The 21,484-nt window shown below is 42.6% G+C and overlaps 1 protein-coding gene across 12 annotated transcripts in view; it reads left to right on the plus strand.

Moving 5' to 3' along the window:
- The window catches only part of GLRA2 (glycine receptor alpha 2), a 112,690-nt gene that overhangs the window by 79,913 nt on the left and 11,293 nt on the right, over nucleotides 1–21,484 (plus strand). For 8 of the 12 annotated variants that reach the window (XM_081907643.1, XM_081907636.1, XM_081907642.1 and 5 more), the window contains 2 exons: nucleotides 10,441–10,590; nucleotides 11,393–11,512. The exons of 1 other annotated variant lie outside the window; for it this stretch is intronic. In XM_081907643.1, the coding sequence (XP_081763769.1) occupies nucleotides 10,441–10,590; nucleotides 11,393–11,512 (270 nt within the window). The remainder of the gene's footprint in view (nucleotides 1–10,440; nucleotides 10,591–11,392; nucleotides 11,513–21,484) is intronic. 3 more of the 12 variants (XM_081907640.1, XM_081907645.1, XM_081907644.1) reach the window with 1 other exon arrangement.

The following is a 21,484-nucleotide window of genomic DNA, read 5'->3' on the forward strand; positions in this document are numbered from 1 at the left end:
TAAAGTCCCTTTAGATTACCCTCTTGAACATGGTGTCATTTGTTGCTAGCTTGAGCAAAGTAGTTGCATGAGGTGTGGTGGTGCACAGAAAACCGAATGCACCGAGTTTTAGCAGACTGCAAAGCCACAGATTTGGCCTTTGCATCGGCATATTTAAACCCAGAGTTCTATGTGCTCCATCACTCCCTATGCAGACACTTCAGTTCATCAAAGCCATGCCTTCCTGTCATTGAGAGCAAGTAACTACCAAGCCCAGGAGGGGCAGATCTCAGGGACCAAAGCCCAGATAATTCTTCACAGTGATTGCATCTTGGTGTTTGATTGTTCAGTTCACTTTAAACAAGCCTGCAGAGGCATGCCAGGCTGCAGTTATGAGGAATGGTTTGTATGACAGGTTCATTGTTCTCTGTGGGCTTAATAAAAAGTGACCATCCATCCTCACAGTTACTGTTTGAACTGCCCATCCTCACCTCCTGCGGAAGCTTGTCAAACAAAAATATCACTGTGCAGGCATGGCCACAATCCATATAACAGAACCATAATCATAACACTGGGTACCATATGTTATAAATCTAGAGCAGCATTCTGCTTCATATAGGCACATAAAACTTTTATTGGGCCTCATGATTTTCCACACAGACATTACAACATTTTAGGATTTTGTTCAAGTGGAGCTGCTTTTTTCTGCCCCTCCCCCCAGTTCTTTTGTAGTCATTAGCAAAATAAACACTTGTGATAATGTGTGTGCGCATGCACGCACACACGCACACACGCACACGTATACATATATGTATACACACATTCTCCAGCTTTATTATATATAAAAAATACATTCTATAAAAAGATGAAGGACTCCAAAGGCCAAAGGAGAGAAGAATTATTAATTTGTCATGTGATTGGACCGAGTTAAAGTCTATCATCTGGTAAGCAGCAAGTGGTCTGGGTCATCCCATGATGGTGAAATGGGTTCAAATTGTGGTACATCTCAACTTTGAGATGTTGCAGCCGACCAGCTAGCACGATCAATAAACCACTTTATTCCAAGTAAAGGGACGGTCAGTCAGAAAAGTTGCAACTCCCAGGTTGTGCATTAAGTTCTCTATGGGATTGCAGGAGAATTTTGTATTACAGGAGCATACACTATTTCTGTTGTCTTAACATTTCATAAAGGAGCTGGACAGGCACCTGATGTGGTCATCTTTCAAAGCCAAGCCATAAATAAAGCTTGATGGGTGCGCTGTAACTAACAAGTTTTCTTGACAGCCAGCAACCGAGAGAAATCCATCATAGTGAGATAAGTGCACACACTTATTTTCACAAGGTGCAACATGAAAGGGAATCTAATAAAACTGGGCTGGCTTAAAAACAAGTCCCTGTACACCTGCATTTACAAGCCCAACTTTTTAAAAAATAAACAAATACCAGGAGTCCAAGAAGGAATTGTGGGAGGTGAGAGGTGTCTTTTCACAACATTGTTCATATGTTTCAGTGAAAGGGATATTTAAAGGAGAGAAAGGATTAATAACTCTTTATACTGCTTTGGTAGCTGTGCCCAAACCATACCACCCAAATACATTTCGCTGTGAGACTTGGACTGTTTCACTCACCTTTGGCAGACTTGCTCTGCAGATGTTCAAGAACATCACATAGGTCTTGCAGAGACACAGAGTAGCTCCAGAAAGTGTTCTGCAGAAGAGATTCGAGCACATGCCAGGAAATTTAGCTCTGCACAATTAAAATGAATCAAAACACTCTGTCACCCTAGTGCAACAAATCCACATTTTGAATGGACTTTTGGTGGTTAGGAAATCAACGTGGGAAAGAACTGAGAAGTGTGGAATGAACAAATGGTTAACAGGATGATGTATAAATACCTCACGAGCAAATCAGGTTGAATGCTCATTGTTGTATAGCCATCCCATTAACAAATCAGAACAAATGCTCAATAGTCAAACCACAATGTAAGCTTTGTGCAAGCAAATCAATGCAAATGCTGTATAAGCAGCTAATCTGGAAGAGCCTTTGGTACCTGTACACAAAACATGCCATCCAAATATCTTTCACTGTTTGACTTGCAGTGCCTACAAACTGTCACTGTTTGCAGGAAGGATTCAAGGGTAAACTAGAACTTTATATTTGCACATTTACAGTGGATTAAAAGGCTGTATCATGCTAGCAAAGGGATGGAAGGTTCTCTCCAGTTCCCAGTCTGAAATCTGGGGTTCATTCCAACTTTCTTTCATATGGCTTTTCAGCTCTGTGTCTGAGCAGGTGTGTGTGTTTGTTCCGGCACTTTCCATGGGAAAATCCATGTTTTTCCACTGCATCAGTTCAAATGGCATTTGCTGTTTTCGTGGATTCAGTGGTAAAATGCACTGGGCCAAAAAACAAACAAACAAAAATAATGCTTGGGCATGAAGCTTTAGAGCACTGACTTGTGCCTGGAAAGCACACTGCAAAAGGAAGTCTGGATGAGCCCTTAGCTCTTCAGATTTCTGCAGCAATGGGGCATTTTTTCTTTCTTTTTTTAATGCTCATGAAAATTCACTAGCATTTTAATGTGAATTTTGCCCAATAAACACATTTTGTATGCAGTGTATGCTGGAGCTGATGTGAGTTGTAGTTCAAATCATCTGGAGGGAAGAAGGTTGGAAACAGCTGAGCTAGATGAACAAGTCCAAAAGAATTCCAAAAAAAGCTGATGGTGGCCCATGTGCAAAAGAACTGTAATAGTTAACCCAACCAAAGAAGAATGGCAACTTAAGTTGACAGAATATGTACAACTTGCAGACTTAACATATAGAATAAGAGAACAAGAAGAGCATATGTTTAAAGACGATTGGAAAATGTTTATGGAATATATGGGAAATACAGTGGTGCCCCGCAAGACGAATGCCTCGCAAGACGGAAAACCCGCTAGACGAAAGAGTTTCCCGTTTTGGAGGTGCTTCGCAAAACGAATTTCCTATGGGCTTGCTTCGCAAGATGAAAATGTCTTGCGAGTTCCTGTGGTTTTTTTTCCCTCCCCCCCTTTTTCTAAACCGCTAAGCCGCTTATCCGATAAGCCGATAAGCCGCTAAAAGCCGCTAAAAGCCGCTAAAAGCGCTAATAGCGCTAAGCCGCTAAGCCGTCAATGGGCTTGCTTCACAAGACGAAAAAACCGCTAGACGAAGAGACTCGCAGAATGGATTCTTTTTGTCTTGCGAGGCACCACTGTAATTGTGTACAGCTGAAAATGCTGGCAGCATTAAGACAAATTCAACAGTGTAAATAAGTTTTGATGGATGCAATAATAGAATACTGATTGGTATAGTTTTTGTAAAATATGCAGGGATTTATGATATGTAAAATGAACACTGGAAAGAGAAGAAGCGAAGTAACTGATATCTTAAGGATGTAAAATGAGTATTTTAAATTGTAAAACAGAAAACGTAATTAAAATTATATAATAAAAAACCCAAAATAGTCAAAAGTGTAAGTTACATAATTCATTTAACATTTGATAGCTTTGATATTAAATGGAGAGCACTTTTGATTCAATTGATTTCAACATTTTGTTTAAAATGGTAATGTGAGTAGCTTTGTTGCAAAATTAAAGGTATAGTTTATTTTATTCAGCATTGGAAAACATAAGCCAAATGAACAAAGACATGCAGTATTTAGCAGCTGGAAATGTAAATGTTTGAATTGTGCAGTTAAGTGTTCTACGTGTGGGTGTGTGCATGCACACAACTGCGTGTACACACACAAACAGCTCCGTATTGCTTTTGCCTTTGAAAACACTGGTGAAGCTCAGAATGACTCCAACTATGCAGGTGACTGCAGTACATTAAGAAAATACATTTTCCACACTGTAGTTTCTATAGCAGTCGCAACTAAGTGAACCATTAAAAGTGATCCAGTTCACTGAACCAAATAAGAAGAACCTAAAATTAGAAAAAGTAAGCCTGAAGCTATTGGCTTAAAAAAAAATACTCTTGATCTTTGCTGTTGATGATTAGCCAAAAAATTATTTTAAAAACCTCCTCCTGAATTCTTTTCTATCATTAGAAGCTTCTTTCAAAGCACACAGATTTCTATGACTTTCTTCAAGGCATAATTATGAAAGGAAGTTTATTTGTTTATTTCTTATGACTGATAGTCTCTCCATATTAGCAATGAATAAATTAAGTCCATTGGTTAGTGACAATTGCCTTGCCGACACTGAAAACAACATCAGATTAAATGATGGAATGTGAGCAAATGAGGTATCTCCTCTTATTATGATCACTATTTTCTCATCCAGCTTGAAAAGGTCCTTGTCATTCTAGGTTTGGGTAGCTGAAATAGCCTCATTCTGAAAAGGAAAAAGATGGTCTTTCTTCCTCAAACCATGATTAGAGCTAGAAGGATTATGTGCAAACCCCACCTCAAGTCCTGTTTCCTTCACAGAAGTGAATGTGGAAGCTCTTTAGCAGGCTTCTTCAAACACGGCCTTCCAGATGTTTTTGGCCTACAACTCCCATGATCTCTAGCTAGCAGGACCAGTGGTCAGGGATGATGGGAATTGTAGTCTCAAAACATCTGGAGGTCCGAGTTTGAGGAAGCCTGCTCTTTAGTATCTTCTGAGTGCAAATATTGCGGTACATTTTTAATAACAACAACAATAATAATTTTATAGGGACGTGGGTGGCACTGTGGGTTAAACCACAGAGCCTAGGACTTGCCGATCAGAAGGTCGGCAGTTCGAAGCCCCGTGACGGTGTGAGCTCCTGTTGCTCGGTCCCTGCTCCTGCCAACCTAGCAGCTCGAAAGCACATCAAAGTGCAAATAGATAAATAGGTACCGCTCCGGCGGGAAGGTAAACGGCGTTTCTGTGCGCTGCTCTGGTTCTCCAGAAGCAGCTTAGGCATGCTGGCCACATGACCCGGAAGCTGTACGCCGGCTCCCTCAGCCAGTAAAGTGAGATGAGTGCCGCAACCCCAGAGTTGACTGGACCTAATGGTCAGGGGTCCCTTTACCTTTACCTAATAATTTTATTATTTGTACCCTGCCCATCTGACTGAGTTTCCCCAGCCACTCTGGATGGCTTCCAGCATATAAAAAAACATAATAAAACATTAAACATTAAAAACTTCACTGAATAGCCCTTGCATGCTTGTTACCCCCCATGCATAAAATGAGACAGATTTATGAAACAAGATGTAAAGTGGTGGTTCGAAGGGATCCGTATGTGTGTTTGTATTAGGCGAAATGTATGACTATGGATTGTGGCACTGTTGAGTGTTGGCTTCACTTCTATGCTACAAATTCCTTGACTCTTCTCTTTTTATGCGGATCATACCTGATATGATGACAAGGTGCTTTAACCAAAATAATAATAGTAATCCTAGCAATAAGCAACCCTGAATTCAATTTATTTCATTATTTTACAACTATGTTTGGTCAGCATGCAGTACCCCCGTAGTCTAGTACGCTAAAGACCGTCTCTGTGAATAATTTCTTCCCCCCTCCGAAAGAGTTTTATATAGCCCAAATTGCAGTTTTCTTCACAAATTACACTTGAGCAAATAAGAGCACTTTTCAGTCCTTCGCCACCGGCAGACTCAAGGTAACAAGTCTGGAGTCTTTCCAAGGTAGAAGAGACCTTGATGACATTGGAGATGGAATGGGGACATTCTATTGTTCGGGGGGTGGGGGTGGACATGTTACACAAAAGCTTTTTTTTTAGAAAAGGCAGGAGGCAAAAATATATCATATATTATTTTTCCCATTTAATACATTTGAGTGATTTAATATTTTGCAGATGTCAGGGCAGGTAAAAATGTTCCAGGTATCTTTGATCAAGAGCAACTGCAAGCACATTTCCTGACGTATATCACTCATAGTCATCAAAAACAAAATAATTCAGCATCCGCATGAAATATTCGGTTTGGGTTAAGAAAAAATGGCTTTGAATTGATTAATGATCATTTGACTGCATGGCAAACTATGGATTTTTTAAAAATTAATTTGTTTGTCACAGTATCCAATCCTTTCTCTAAAAGTGAGAGCCTAGATTCCTAGAGAAGAGTGACAAATGACGGAGGAGAAAATGGCTAGAGAAATCTATATCTTCCATAGCCTGCAAGAAAAGCTATGCTTTAGACCATGGGTAGGCAAACTAAGGCGTGTTTTTACATGAGTAGAATGTGCCCTTTTATTTAAAATGCATCTCTGGGTTATTTGTGGGGCCTGCCTGGTGTTTTTACATGAGTAGAATGTGTGCTTTCATTTAAAATGCATCTCTGGGTTATTTGTGGGGCATAGGAATTCATTCTCCCCCCCCAAAAAAAATATATATATATATAGTCCGGCCCCCCACAAGGTCTGTGGGACACTGGACTGGCCCTCTGCTGAAAAAGTTTGCTGACCCCTACTTTAGACTTTCTATACCTGGGGAAAGTGTTATTCCATTGGGATAACAAAGACTATGTACACACCATACTTTTAAAGCACATTCAAAGCACATGGATCTCCTCCAAAGAATCATGGGAACTGTACTTTTTAATGGGTGCTGGGGGGCAGCCATGTGTTTAAATATATAGTGTGCATGCAGCCAATGCCAGATTTTCTGAGCTCTGGGGGTGGGGGGAAGCTGAGGTGAAAGATGAGAAGGGGGACATTTTGTTCATACAGATGTGCCAGGAACAATGAGTGAGCAAAGCATGGCTATTCCACAATAATGAATCATCCAGTGACCTCTCATTGCATGGTTTTATGAGGATTACAGTTCAAGTTAGGCAATCTAGAAACCTTTGGGATTCCCTAATTTAGTCAATTAAATCAGATCTAGTCCACTTCTTTTGGTCAGTGTGGCAAGATCCACCCCTCCAAGTAGTCTAAGTCAGCATAAGGGTAGAGTGAAGTAAAACACCTTTCCTTGTTCCTTCTCAGTACAGGAAGTCCGCAGGCAGTCTAATATGGACTCCTATTTCCTGTGGCTTTATTATTGAGCACTTCATGGTATTCAGAGAGTACTGACAGTATCATGCTGACTCTTTCTTATCCTGGCCCCATGTACCTGAGTAGAATTGCAATGCTTCCATACAGTGCAAAGAGCCAGTATGGGAGAAGTGCAATTAGGAACTGGACTTCATCAGAGAGCAAAGGATTAAGCACTCATTGCCTCCCCTTGATCTGGATGAGGCACCCCTGTGCCTACATGTTGTTTACTCTAAAATAAGAATTCATATAATTATTAATGGCGTTTAGTTTGGCCCAAAAAGTGTTGTGTGACAAGCTAGTGAGCCACTAACAAGCACTAAAGATCTAGCTTTGTTCCCTTAGAATCTAATGGTCAATATTGAGAATTACACTCCATAACAGATAAAGCAGACAATATATATCTTGCTGACACTCGTGGGAGGTTTGCCGATTGTTGCTATGGATGCAGGATTTTATACCTATGATTGCAATGCAATGCAGGATTTTATACCTATGATTGCAATGCACTGAGAATAATGCTATATTTTCTTTCCACATAAATCTGTATGTGATTCTGCTTTGGGGCAGAATATCACTCTGGGGAGCTGATTTGGTTAGAAGAAATGGCCACATGGGGGGTATAGAATCATAGAAAAATAGAATTGTAGATTTGGAAGGGATCCTGAGAGTCATCTATTCCAACCCCTTGCAATGCAGGAATTTCAACTATATCATACATGACAGATGGCCATCTAGCCTCTGCTTAAAAACCTCCAAGGAAAGAGAGTCCACTACCTCTTGTGGGAGTCTGTTCCATTCTCAAACAGCTCTTACTGTCACAAAGTTCCTCCTGATGTTTAGTTGGGATCTTTTTTCTTGTTACTTGAATCCATTGGTTCGGGTTTTAACCTCCAGAGCAGGAGAAACCAAGCTTGCTCCATCCTCCATGTGGAAGCCCTTTAGCTATTTGAAGATGGCTATCGTATCTCCCCTCAGTCTCTTCTTCTCCATGCTAAACATACGCAACTTCCTCAACTATTCATCATAAAACTTGGTTTCCAGACCCTTGGTTGCCCTCCTCTGTCCATGTTCTAGTTTGTCAATATCCTTCTTAAACTGTGGTGCCCAGAACTGGACACAGTACTCCACGTGTGGTCTGACCAAGGCAGAAAAGAGGGTGACTATTTTCTTTCAAGATGTGCAAGGGATGTTTGTCCTTTCTTTTATTCTACAAATAACCTCTCTGGTGGCCTACACTCTTCAGCCTTCTGGAGTCCCCACTCTAATAGGAAAGCCCAGCCAAGCATATTGTGGGGCTCCCAGAAAGTGAGAAGAAGACCCAGAGATGGTTGTACAATGAAAGGGGGCACTCACTCAATCCTAAACGCCCCTTACCTCCCTCATAATTAAGGAACATTTTTTTAAAATGCTCAAACAAAATTATAAAATAAGTTCTCTAGAATCCTGAGAAAGAGACCAGGATGGCAGCTTTTTCCTTATGAGCAATGATTCTCTAGAACTGTGAGGGCAAAATTCAGCACAACACAAAATATTACAACGTCAAAATAATCCAGCTAGTGCAGCATCTGGAAGTTTAAGTGACAGGATGGCTAAGTGCCCTCCTGCCCTCTAGGGAAGGATATTTTTTTTCAGTCAGAAATGCAGATCCTTGAGGCTTCACATCCAACAATAAGGTGACTCAGAACAACTTCCAGGTGTTCATACATTCCTTATAAGGTGGGTGGTTTTATGGGATGGAGGGCAAGGGAGCAGGGAATGGGAAGATATGCTATGAAGGCGTTGCAAATATATATTTAGAAGAGCTCACAACAAATGCCAAGTACAGCTGCACTGGAGGCCAAATCACATCATGCGTTTAAAACTGGAGTGGCTTCGTAACATTTTGCTCACTTACAATTAGGCAGTAACTTGTTTGAGATGGCGCTGAATGAATGAAAAAACAGAGGAAGGGGAGTGGGATGAAACTCAGGAGGTTGTTGCTGCTTATTATGAATGTGTTCCGAAACCAAGATGAAGGGCAGCCCATTTCTTGCTATTTCTGCCCTCAGGTCCTGATGGTCCTTTTTCCTAAACCCTAATGGAGGAAGTGAAAACCTTCTGGGTGCTGTTGGTCCCTCCCCCTTGTCTGTTTGTGTTCTGCTGCCATTTCTTTGTGAAAGTCTTATCATATACTGACAGTGTCCGTTGCTGCCTTTAAACCTCCTGACTCCACTTATACACATGTCTTACTGTGTGTTGATATGAAAATAAGGCTCACTGCCCTCATTAGGACTTACTCTCCAGCAGTAGCAGCTGGTGATGCAGGACTGAGGGTTATGAGAGGTAACCTGCTCAACCCTACCTCACTAGCTACCACTGTTCCCTCTTTAGTGTGCACAGCATTGTGGCTGTAGAGTTATTCTAGATACTATGCCAAATGTAGTGGTGGACAGACAATAAAGTTCTCAACTTCAGTCTGCTGCAAAGGTGGTGATATTTCTGAATTTATAAAACACAAACTCCTTCATTTGGGGAGTTTCTTTTGGTGTTTCTGTCAGGACTCACTTGTTTTCATGTTCCTCAAGAGTATTGAAAAGTGCTTTCTAATTTCAGTGGATTTCCTGCAAAAATTGTAAACACACACCTGTCCAATCTTTGCTGTTCTTCTCAGCACTGTTTCTCTTCATCGTATTTCCCCTCATAGTCCTCAGCCACACTGCCCTTGAATCCGAGTGGCTGTGGCAGCCAAAGTGATTTTGATAATGATGTCATGATGTTATGTCTGAAGTAATGATGTCATGAACACCCTGTGGGTCATCGCAGCCAATCACACTTGAGGAGACTAAAGAAAATGGCACTGAGGAGAACAGATCAAAGGGGTCACCATACAGTAACAAAACAGTGTGAATGTTGGGGATGTGTATGCAGGGCCGTCTTACCCATAGGGGCTAGGGGTGTGGGGCACCCGGGCACTGGGCTCTCAGGGGCGCCAGGCCAACAGTCTGGGGCCCGAGAGTTGAGTCTGGGGAAGAGCCCACCCATCATTCGGAGTGCCACGGTGGGCTCTTCTGCTGCAGGTGGCTCTGCACCACGAGTTTGGGGTGACTGAGCCAGCGAGACTCTGAGGCGGGTGGCTGGCTCCATTCTCCTGCACTCCTGGGACTGGGTAACCTGGGGAGGGGCACCAGGCGGATCTTTGCACCCCGGCACTGCATATGCTTAATACAGCCCTGTGTGTATGTATTCTGGCCATCTGTTTGACTGGATCAAATGTAGTACTTTTCAAAGGGAATAATAGCAAAATTAGAGAACATTCAGTGCAGTTCTAGATTATGTGACAGTTTGCAGTGCTTAGTAAACACAGAAGACAAAGGCTCTCTGTGCAAGCCCACATTCTCTGTACAGTAGATGTTTTCTGTCTTCATCTCATGCAGATCTGTCATTCCTCATTACAAGATGCCATGATTTTTATTTCCCGTTTCCTTTGTCTTGTAGGTTTCTTATGTAAAAGCTATTGACATCTGGATGGCTGTGTGTCTTCTCTTTGTGTTTGCTGCCTTGCTCGAATACGCAGCAGTGAATTTTGTGTCAAGGCAACATAAGGAATTTCTCAGGCTTCGGAGAAGGCAGAGAAGGCAAAACAAGGTACAAGACTCTATCCTCCATATAATCATGGTTTTCCCCAAAAAAATAATTGTTTGCACTCTTCTGATTTCCTCCCTTTAGCACGCAAGACACAAAATATATTTCTTTATTTCCTCAAAATTTTAGTCAGTGAAAGGAGCTGAGAATATAAAACAAGAGTTCATTGTGTTTCTATCAATGCCTGAACTGAAAACAAAAGGTTTTTCATATTTGTAAAACAAGTCCAAGTATGCCTTTCTGTAAAGAAATATTCAATATTGAAAGGGCAAACCCATGATATTTTGCAAATTTCAGGCTTGCTGTGAATATTCATCTCACTTTTAATTTGAATGTCTTCCAGGCACCAGTCTTCATTTCATTCTTTTTAGCACTGTTGTCTTTAGATTCTGCTTTAGCTGCCAATCCATCAACCAGTAGTTGCATTGTAGTAGCTAAAGTGCCTTTATTATGTTGAACTGGAATTTTAGAAGTAATTTATCGCCTGGAGTCCTGACAATAGATACTCATTCAAAGTTGATTTTCTCTTGACCTCCATATGATATTTACCACCCATCTTTCTCAACAAACAACAACACATACACCATACTAATCACATTATTTCAGCTACTATTTGCTTTAGTTTGACTTTCATAGCCAATTCCAATCGATCTCCTTCTCAATTGCCTTACATTGTTCACCAGGATGCTCTTCAATAACTGTGCCATTCTTACTTTTCTTTTTGTTTTGCTTTGTTTCGTTTCATATATCATTGCACCATTTCCATTCTTGCTGCTGCTCTCTGTTCTGACCAATCTGGGAACAGGCACAGACTGTGGCTATTGGGAATGAAAGCGTCGAGTCGGTACGGCGTATGAATGGCTTGCGGATGAAAGAGTCACCAGCACACGGGATAATGAATCAGATCTGCAATCCAAGTTTGAGGGTAAAGAGAGAGAGAGAGAGAGAGAGAGAGAGAGAGAGAGAGAGAGAGAGAGAGAGAGAGAGAGAGGTTGTATGAAAATGATGTCATAAATTGGCAACTGCTAATATTTATGACATCGTAAGTAGTAGAACTCTTATGTCAAACAGAACAGTTCTGACCATATGTAGATCTTGGTATGTTTCGACTTCTTGTACTCTGTGTTTCTGCTGCTTTCCCATTACATCTTTCATGCTGCTTCTTTTACCATGGATTAGCACATACATGGGTAAGCTTACTTCTGCTATTATTTACAATGCACTTATACTGCTGAACTTTGAAGTTGTGACTCAGAGCCAATCTGCATGTGGCACTGATGCCATGAGTGCAACATGTGTGTCTCATTATTTCAGTGTAAACAGAAATCTCAGTAGTAGTAGAACGGATAGGACTGGGCCCAGACAAGGGAAGGGGATTTGACTCTTCCCCTCATCCTGTGACCTTATTAAGCCCCATCACCTGCTATTATTCCCCGGAAGCAAAGCCTCCATCTATGCCAAGGCTTTCCTCTTAGGGACAATACCAGCTGTGGGTAGGGCAATTTTCATCAGGATCATGGTATGGGGAGGCACGTTATCCTGCCGTGTGCCATGACAGACCCTCCAAAGTGTCCCTATTCTCCAGAAGCTGTTTCTATTTAGAGAAGCTGCCCTGGTTTCTGATTTTATTCCTGAATGTCCCTTTTTTCCTTAGGACATCCCTAGTTTCATTGGATAAATGTTGGAGGGCATGGAGTTATCTAACCCACAAGCTGTCTGATCCTGTATACGGAAGGATTTTTTTAAATACTTATTGTTTTATTATGTTTTTATATATGTTGGAAGATAGATATATGATAGATAGATAGATGATAGATAGATAGATAGATAGATAGATAGATAGATAGATAGATGATAGATAGATAGATAGATAGATAGATAGATAGATAGATAGATAGATGATAGATAGATAGATAGATGATAGATAGCTGCCCAGAGTGGCTGGGGCAACCTAGTATGCTGTGAGAGGTGTAAATAATAAAATTATCATTATGGACTGGGATGTCCCTAGTTTTATTGGAGGGTATGCCATGATCCTGCTTGCTCCTCTCCTTGCCATGGCTGCTAATTACACTGGACAACTCAGACATGCTCACTGCAATTAGTGTCGTGTTTCGTTTGGCAAACAAGAAAGCGGGGTCACCTGTGAAGAATGCTATTGTGACAAGTATCCTACCTCTCGTCAAAATGCATTTTCAGAACCCAGTTGTGTGAACAGAACAGAAACAACCCTACCTGCACGTTTAGGACATCATATTTAAAATGTTGCTGATAGTTGCTGAGCATGGCTTAGTCTCAAAACAGAAGAGCTCTGTTGAATCAGATCAAAGGCCCAACTTTTTGGAGTAGCCAAGCAGATACCTCCAGGAATCTTACAAGTAGAGTTTGAAGGCAACAGCGCCTCCCACAGCGCTGCCACACAGTGTTCAGTGAACAAGGAGCCCCTGAGCAAGAAAAATTCAAAAAGCCCAGTTATTAAATAGTAGCCTTTGATACTCTGATCTTCCATGACTTTCTGTAATCCCCTTTGAAAGCTATCTATGCTCGTAGCCATCATTGGCACATCTTGTGGCAGTGATATCCATAAAATAATTGGACATTTTGTAAAGAAGCACTTTCTCTTGTACTGCCAATTAGTTTCATCAGATTAGCTTGCATTCTCGTGTTATGCAATATGTGGGGGGGGGGGACCCTCTACCCACTGTCTCCACTTAGTTGTGCTATTTCACATTTATAACGCTATTGCAACCTTCCATGTACAGAATCTGTTCCAATCCCTTCATCATTTTTGTCGCCCTTTTGTGCATCTTCTCCAGTTCTACAATTTCCTTCATGAGCTAGAGCAACCAAAACTGTATCTAGCATCACTGTCACGTCCAGAATATTTAATTTGCATTGGGAATTTGCATGAAGAAATGCTGTCTCATTTATGAGGACAAAAATCACTTTGAGATCATATATATTCTCCAACCCTACTACTTAGAAGTTTATTTAGAAGAACATTCTCAACCATAGGAAGAGAAGAAAGAATACTGTGCTGAACTGAGGGAAGCAGATTAGCTTTGAGGAAGGCCATGGTCTAGAGATAAATCACATGATTTGCATTCAAAAGGTCCTCAATACAATTCCTCATATCTCCAGTTTCTTTTTTAAAAATAAAGACTTTAAAAATAAATAATTCCAGGTATACCAACACTCTTATAATAAAAAATGAACTTTCTTGAACTTCCCCCTACTTCTGAATTTTTTTACATCTCTGCCAAGGCTGGTGCTAAGTAACAAGAATAATTTTTGAAACTGGGGTAATTTTGCATTATAAGGGAAGTATCTGCCTTTGTGATCAAAGCAAAAAGCACTGTGCATGCTGCAAAGTCTTTATTCTGTTGTCCCTGAATAATTCAAGAAGCTATTGTCTCATGTGGCAAGTCAAGCAGGATATTTCCCAAAAGGCTGGCAACAGCAAAAGCCGACCTCTGTATTAGGGTTGACAATGCTGATTCTGTTGTTAGCACTGATGTTACATTAATACTGGTGGGATCAAGAAAACTGGAGCTCAGGGGGACGTGTTAATTGATTTGCATATTTATGCTGCAATAACCTGAGCAGATGCACCTGCAGAAAGAACAAGGTGCTTCAATCTACATCTACTGTACATCAATACCCAGAAGTCCAGTTACTTCCTCTATATTATAAAGATGACCCTGTGATTTGCTTCCCCCCGCCCCAGCAGACCAGTCTAAAAGAAGTATCTTGCCCCCTAGAAACAGCTGTACAACTGGAATGATCTGGTGTATCTTGCTACTCTGAATATCATTAGTCATGCATCAGCCAAAATATAGGGAGGAAATGGGATCCTGGATTTAGGACCCTTACCATAATGGAAAACAGGGAGCATGCATAAAATGTGGGCCTCCAAGCCACTCTCTCTGGCCTTTGAGATTCTCCCTGGACCATGCTATCTCTGTAGACCACACTTCTCACTGACTGTTCTGTGCCCCCTTCAAATGCTTTTGCATGGCTGGAATGCATTATTGCCCTGTGCTCATGCCTCTTGCTTGCCTAGCTGAATGAAGGAGAGGGGATGAGTGTGCAGACTAAATTCTTGCAGGGCTGACTTCAGTCTCGTCTGTTGCTCCACATACTTTTGCTTCTGAACACACCTCTTTATTTGCATCTGACCCCCCCCCCTGCTTCCCCAGAAGGTCGACCAAATGAATGCTGTTTGAGGGCTGGAAAAGGTTCCATAGCCTCCAACGTTTCTCTGATGAGAATAGTGACATCCTAAAGAAAAGCAGGGCATTCTGGGATCCAATCAAAAACTGGGATGGCTTCTGTAAATCCGGGACCCTCCCTGGAAAATAGGGACACTTGGAGGGTTTGAGGTTCCCTGCTGCTGATCTCAAAGCAAAAGAAAAGTCAAAGGTTTTACAAGAGTAGTGTGGATCTGTGTCTCATTATCATATACATGGGGAAGGATGAAAATACATTTGCATACATGTTAGTTAGGAAAGAGCTTGCTAGTTCACTCTCATTTAGCTCCCTTACCCTGGATGTCTGAAGTGGCCTGCCAAGAAATTCAAGCAGTCACCACTCCTCAGAAAATCCTTGTCATTATCAGCTGCTTCTTCCTTACACCTCTGTGCTGCATGTTTCAAACCAGAAGTGGCAGGAAAGAAAGAGAAAAGGGGGATTTGTGTCTCACTCTGTGATACCTGCAGCCATTTCAAGAAGTGCAGATGAGTTTCGGTGCTTTCAGAGATACGTACAGTCGGAGGGCTCATGTGTGAAACACTTTTATGCATCACAGTGTGGAGGGGCGGAAATCTTTTGCAGCTGTGGAAGCATATCTCAGGAACTAGCTGGAGAAGCAGCAATGGCCTGCTTCTAGCTTAGGGAATGTTGTAGTAAACATTTGGGCATCTAATATGAACAGGGGAGAGAGAGAGAGAGAGAGAGAGAGAGAGAGAGAGAGAGAGAGAGAGAGAGAGAGAGAGTCTGCATGCTACATTCAATGCACATTCAAAGAATTCTGGGCAATGTAGTTTACCCCTCACAGAATTGCAATTCCCAGCCACCCTTCACAAACTACAGTGCCAGAATTATTTCAGAGAGAAAATATGCTTTAAACATATAGCGTGTATGTGGCCTTAGTGTTTGTGTGCTTTGAATGTGCTTTAAAGGTATGGTGTGTACACAGCCTAGTGTTTCAGCCATATTGCTGTAGCTAAGGCGTGAGCGACGTGTGTTTGCAAAGCATATATTCCATAAATGTGCATGGGTTGTTCCCTATTGCTGGCTGCTTCTTCTTTGCTTCAGTGCTGGGTTGTTTCTTCCAAAATGTGAACTTACCTCAGGGACAACTCAGTTGGTTAGAGCATGGTGCTGATATCACCAAGGTTGCAGGTTCAGTCCCCCATAAGATACAGCTGCATATTCCTGCACTGCAGGATGTTGGACCAGATGATCCTCAGGGTCTCTTCCAACTCTATGATTCTATGAAAAAAAATATGAAATCAGTGCCTTGAGATTTCTGGATGGGCCTTTGCCAGACAGAGACAGATGATTGTCCCTTCTCTTGCCTTGTCCCTTCCAGCCTCCCCAACCCAATCTGATAATGTGCTGCATTATTACCACATCTCAGTCATATCAGGAACGGAGACAACAAAAGGCTGGGGCTATTTGTAAAGGCATAGCTTTATTACTTAATTTTGACTGAAATGAAACACTCATATCTTGTCAGTAAAATATATGTATATATAAATAAATAAATAAAATACTCCTTTCCCCAGGCTGGATTTGCCTTGAAAAATATTCAGTGCTTCTGTCCCCAGTGGAAATGTTTTATACTTCCTCAGATCCTTGCGTATAGCACTTTGTGGTAAAATGTGCCCTGTTTGTTTTATGTAACATTCCGCATCATGTGAATAATGGAAGTGCTCAAGGAAAACCCTTTTCGCTGGGCTATTTTTAGCCCTCACAATGCAAGCTCAAGCACATGGGTTTCATTGTGAGAAAGACAGCCTTAATATGAATGGCTTTATGATTCCCACTGCTATTACCATCTAATTTGCTTCAGGCAACCAATAGAAGTTGGTTGGTTATACTGAAGATCAACACTTCTTCAGGGCAGACCTGTTGGCGGTTGACTGTGTCACAGCGGTGTGGACATTTGGCACCCTTTAAACACACCCACAGGGATGCGGGTGGCGCTGTGGGTTAAACCACAAAGCCTAGAACTTGCCGATCAGAAGGTCAGCGGTTTGAATCCCCGCAACGGGGTGAGTTCCCGTTGCTCGGTCCCTGCTCCTGCCAACCTAGCAGTTTGAAAGCACATCAAAGTGCAAGTAGATAAATAGGTACCACTCCGGCAGGAAGGTAAATGGCGTTTCCGTGCGCTGCTCTGGTTTGCCAGAAGCGGTTTAGTCATGCTGGCCATATGACTCGGAAGCTGTACGCCGGCTCCCTCGGCCAATAAAGCAAGATGAGTGCCGCAACCCCAGAGTCGGTCACTACTGGACCTAATGGTCAGGGGTCCCTTTACCTTTACTTAAACACACCTACAGAGCAATCCTAACTATAGAAAGCTGGTGTAATGTACACCCGTGTAAGTCATGGCAACTTAAGTTACTCCTGTTCCAAATTCCATTCAGGAAGAATTTGACTTACACCACCCTTTCTGCTGGCTGGTTTTCACCAGGCTGTTAGGTCATGTGTCCAAGCTAGAAGGGGTTTGGACAGTCTCTCCCTGCCCCGTATTGCACTGGATTTAGGGCAGTGCAGGTGGTTCCCCCACACAGGACACCAAGCCAAGAGGGTGCAACATTGAAAAGATCCGTAACTGGGAAGATCCAATTGGGAGCGCCAAACTTTGGGCTCATTCAGGGCGCCATATTACCAAAGATTACCCCTGCTTGCACCTCATAGGTTCCATGGACTTAAGCTGAACTGCAGCGAGGAACTGACACTGCCTCAGTCAGAGCTGAGCCAGGAAAGCCCAAGATCCTCAGAATCCAAACTCTCATCCCAGTGTATCAGTATAATTCGGGGACACAAGGAAACTTCAGCCCACTCTTGGAGCTTTCCTGCGGTTCAGTAAAAAAGAATGCCTCTAACGTCCACAAACCCCTGTATGCTACATTGCATTGTCATTTCTTATAATGCTGAGTTGAATGTTATCTACTGAGCACTTTTGGCTCAAATTTTAGATGTCAGGAAGTAGGTGCAAGGGGGGTAAGATACAGACTTCAGGACTGGTGGCCATTGATAGCCTTATCCAGTGTGTAGAAGAGACGTGACTTTTGACATCAAACCTATTTGCAATAAATTAATGACCAGTTATCACAGAATTTTTCTTTTTTTTAAGGGGAAATACCGTGGAAATCTTGAGCAACAGGAACCCTAGGAAACTCGGGCCTAGTTCTCACTGGGGTTGTGCCACTTCAGAATGTGTATGGGTGGCACAGTGACTCACATGATCGAACGTTACTCAATAAGAAAATCCCTCCAAACTAAATGTCAATGTTTCTGGATGGAGAATTATTCACTCAAGTATGTTCTTATCTGTACTCCAGAGTGGCAATGTCCAGATAACTCATTGAGAAATCAGCTTTAAGAAAAGTAATCCAAACCAAGTAATCTACTCAGCATATTAACTGTTGCACGATTGGACAAAGATTTATTTAAAGGGATAAGTAACAGGTAATTTTGTTTTGGACACAAAATCATTACAGGAGGAAAGAGGGTGATTCATGGGCTGTAACAGGCAGCCACAGAATGCCAAAGGCAGAGTTTTGTGGTTTATTTGCATCTATCCATTTGGGATCAAATCTGTATTCCTTAGCCAAGAGTAGACTGCTAGAGAGCCTGGGAGGTTTTTTTTTTGTCATTTCTTTTTTTCTTTTTCTTTTTAACCTTATAACTTTGTGCAAGAGGCCAAGTGATACTCATCACCAGGTAAGGAAAGGGCTGTACTTCAGTTCACTGGGTTTGACGTACAATTTGCTCATAAACAGCAGGGAACACACCGCAACTGTACTTTGCCATTTCCCAAATGATGAAAAGAGCCCACCTGCTGGGTGCAAATACTCCCATTCTTTTCTGTGCCTGGAGAAAGAGAATAAATTGAAAATAGGACATGAACAGCTGGAAAAGAACCAGAAAACAAAGCACACTTTTATTTTTAAGGCCACAGGAGCACAGTTTAAAAGCACCTTCCAAAATTAAACTGCACGCACATGGAGGGTTTTTTTGTTTTTTTAATGGAAATGTATATCAAGAAGGATCCTCTTTTCTTTTTTCCCCATATTTATTTTTACAGTTCCTAATACTTGATTTGGGCCTTGTCTTTAAAACATGAATGCTGTTGCAAAGCATCTGTTTCTGTAGGAGACCCTGTGATACAGATTTCCTAATTTCTGTCTGCACTTCTTAATACAGGCATGGGGAACCTCAGACCCAAAGGTCTAATGTGACTCTCCTGGCCTCTCAGCCTTGCCCACAGAACTCTCCTCAGACCACACACCCTTCCCTGCCACATACCTCTCAAGTTCTACATTGCACTCCTTTCGAGTTTTTTTGCCTGGCTAGAACGTATTGTGATAAGTTGGGGGGCACCCCCCCTTGTTGTTGGCATCTGTCTGTCTTGGGAGACAATGGAGGAGTGCGCCTTTGTGGATGAAGTCAAACTGTTGGAAGGTTGCATCGCCTGCTGTGGCTGTACCCACCAATATGGGAGAGATGTTTTGTTGCAGTTGGGGCAGATGAAGGTGTCTGGTTGTGCACCATGGTGTTTCTCTCTGTGCTCCTCCCAGCAAGGAATCTTGTGCTGGCTAATTTAGACCAGCCTGGCTAGTTAAGAGCAAAGATGTTAACAGATCAAGCTGCTGATTGCTGGTCTTTAGTGCATCAAAGGAAGGGTCTCAGGTCTGTGAAAGATGGGTTGCCAAGGTGATGGCAAGGGAGCAGGCTGTGCTCACAGGAAAAATATGTCTCTAAAAGCCCTAGCCTTGTGATATGAGATGGATGGAGAGGAGTTGCTTAGGTGAGAGGTGTGCTGCGAAGAGAAAGGAGAACAAAGACAGAATCATTTTGGCAGGCTGGCTGAAGGGAAGCTAGGAGGGATGCCTTGGATTCCAGTGCTGCACTGCTGTGGGGAAGAAGCCACCATTGAGATGGCCACACTGTAAGATCTGGACTCCCTCCCTCCAAATTCAGGTGTAAATATGTGAATAAATCAAAGGAACACAGGCTCCTGGAACCCCCTGGAATATTGCTACCACTCTGCAGAGATTGGGGGTGGTGTCCAACCTGTGAAACAGTATCTTGGAACTCTTAAAATGCTTCTTGCTTGCCTAGATGGGAAGGATAGAAAGGGAGGTGTGAGCAAATTAAAATGTGTTGCTCCACCCACTTTTGCTTCTGGCTCCTCCCACTTCTGGTATGTGGACCCTGGAAGGCTGCCTAGAAGGAAATCCTCAGGCTGAAAAGGACCCTTCACTTAATGGATTAAGTCAGGATGTGATGGGAGTCCCGTTTCTCAGACTCTCCAGCAGCAACAGAGGACTGCTGTGACATTCCAGGTGACCCCTTACAAGGCCCTGGGCATCATATATTACTGAGTAAGTTTCCTAGTGTGTCCACTGAGTTCAGGCTTCCCTAATTCGTCCTTAATAAACTGCTTCCACCACCTATGAAGGCCTCCCTAATGCTTTCATGTAGAACGCTTAGAAAAAGCTATACCTTTTTCTGAAAAGCCACAGAGAAAAGCAACGGGGAAGCTACGCTGATTACAAGATGAGCCTGAGGAACTCTTCCATAACTCATGCTGAGTTTCTTTTTTAAACCTCTCCCTCCTCTTCTTTCTTACTTCATTTCTTCCTTTCTACCCCATTCCTATGAAAATCACTTCCCTCTAGCATTTCTACTCTTCCTTATTTATTTATTTTTTTAAAAAAACTTGTCTTTTCCTTCAACCTTTTTACCACACCACAATGATTATTGACATCAGATTCATGTGCTTTCCCATAAAGTACGCGGATGATACCCAGCTCTACCTCTCTTTTAAATCAGAACCAGTGAGGGCAGTGAAGGTCCTGTGTGAGTGTCTGGAGGCGGTTGGAGGATGGATGGCGGCTAACAGATTGAGGTTGAATCCTGACAAGACAGAAGTACTGTTTCTGGGGGACAGGAGGCGGGCAGGTATGGAGGATTCCCTGGTCCTGAATGGGGTAACTGTGCCCCTGAAGGACCAGGTGCGCAGCCTGGGAGTCATTTTGGACTCACAGCTGTCCATGGAGGCACAGGTCAAAGCTGTGTCCAGGGCAGCTGTTTACCAGCTCCATCTGGTACGTAGGCTGAGACCCTATCTGCCTGCGGACTGTCTCGCCAGACTGGTGCATGCTTTGGTTATCTCCCGCTTGGACTACTGCAATGCACTCTACGTGGGGCTACCTTTGAAGGTGACTCGGAAACTACAATTAATCCAGAATGCGGCAGCTAGACTGGTGACTGGGAGCGGCCGCCGAGACCATATAACACCGGTCTTGAAAGACCTACATTGGCTCCCAGTATGTTTCCGAGCACAATTCAAAGTGTTGGTGCTGACCTTTAAAGCCCTAAACGGCCTTGGTCCAGTATACCTGAAGGAGCGTCTCCACCCCCATCGTTCTGCCCGGACACTGAGGTCCAGCGCCGAGGGCCTTCTGGCGGTTCCCTCATTGCGAGAAGCAAAGCTACAGGGAACCAGGCAGAGGGCCTTCTCAGTAGTGGCGCCCGCCCTGTGGAACGCCCTTCCAGCAGATGCCAAAGCGATAAACAACTACCTGACATTCAGAAGACATCTTAAGGCAGCCCTGTTCAAGGAAGTTTTTAACGTGTGATATTTTACTGTATTTTTGGT

Source organism: Podarcis melisellensis, assembly GCF_964234715.1.
Source record: "Podarcis melisellensis genome assembly, chromosome: 4".
Taxonomy (NCBI): Eukaryota; Metazoa; Chordata; class Lepidosauria; order Squamata; family Lacertidae; genus Podarcis; species Podarcis melisellensis.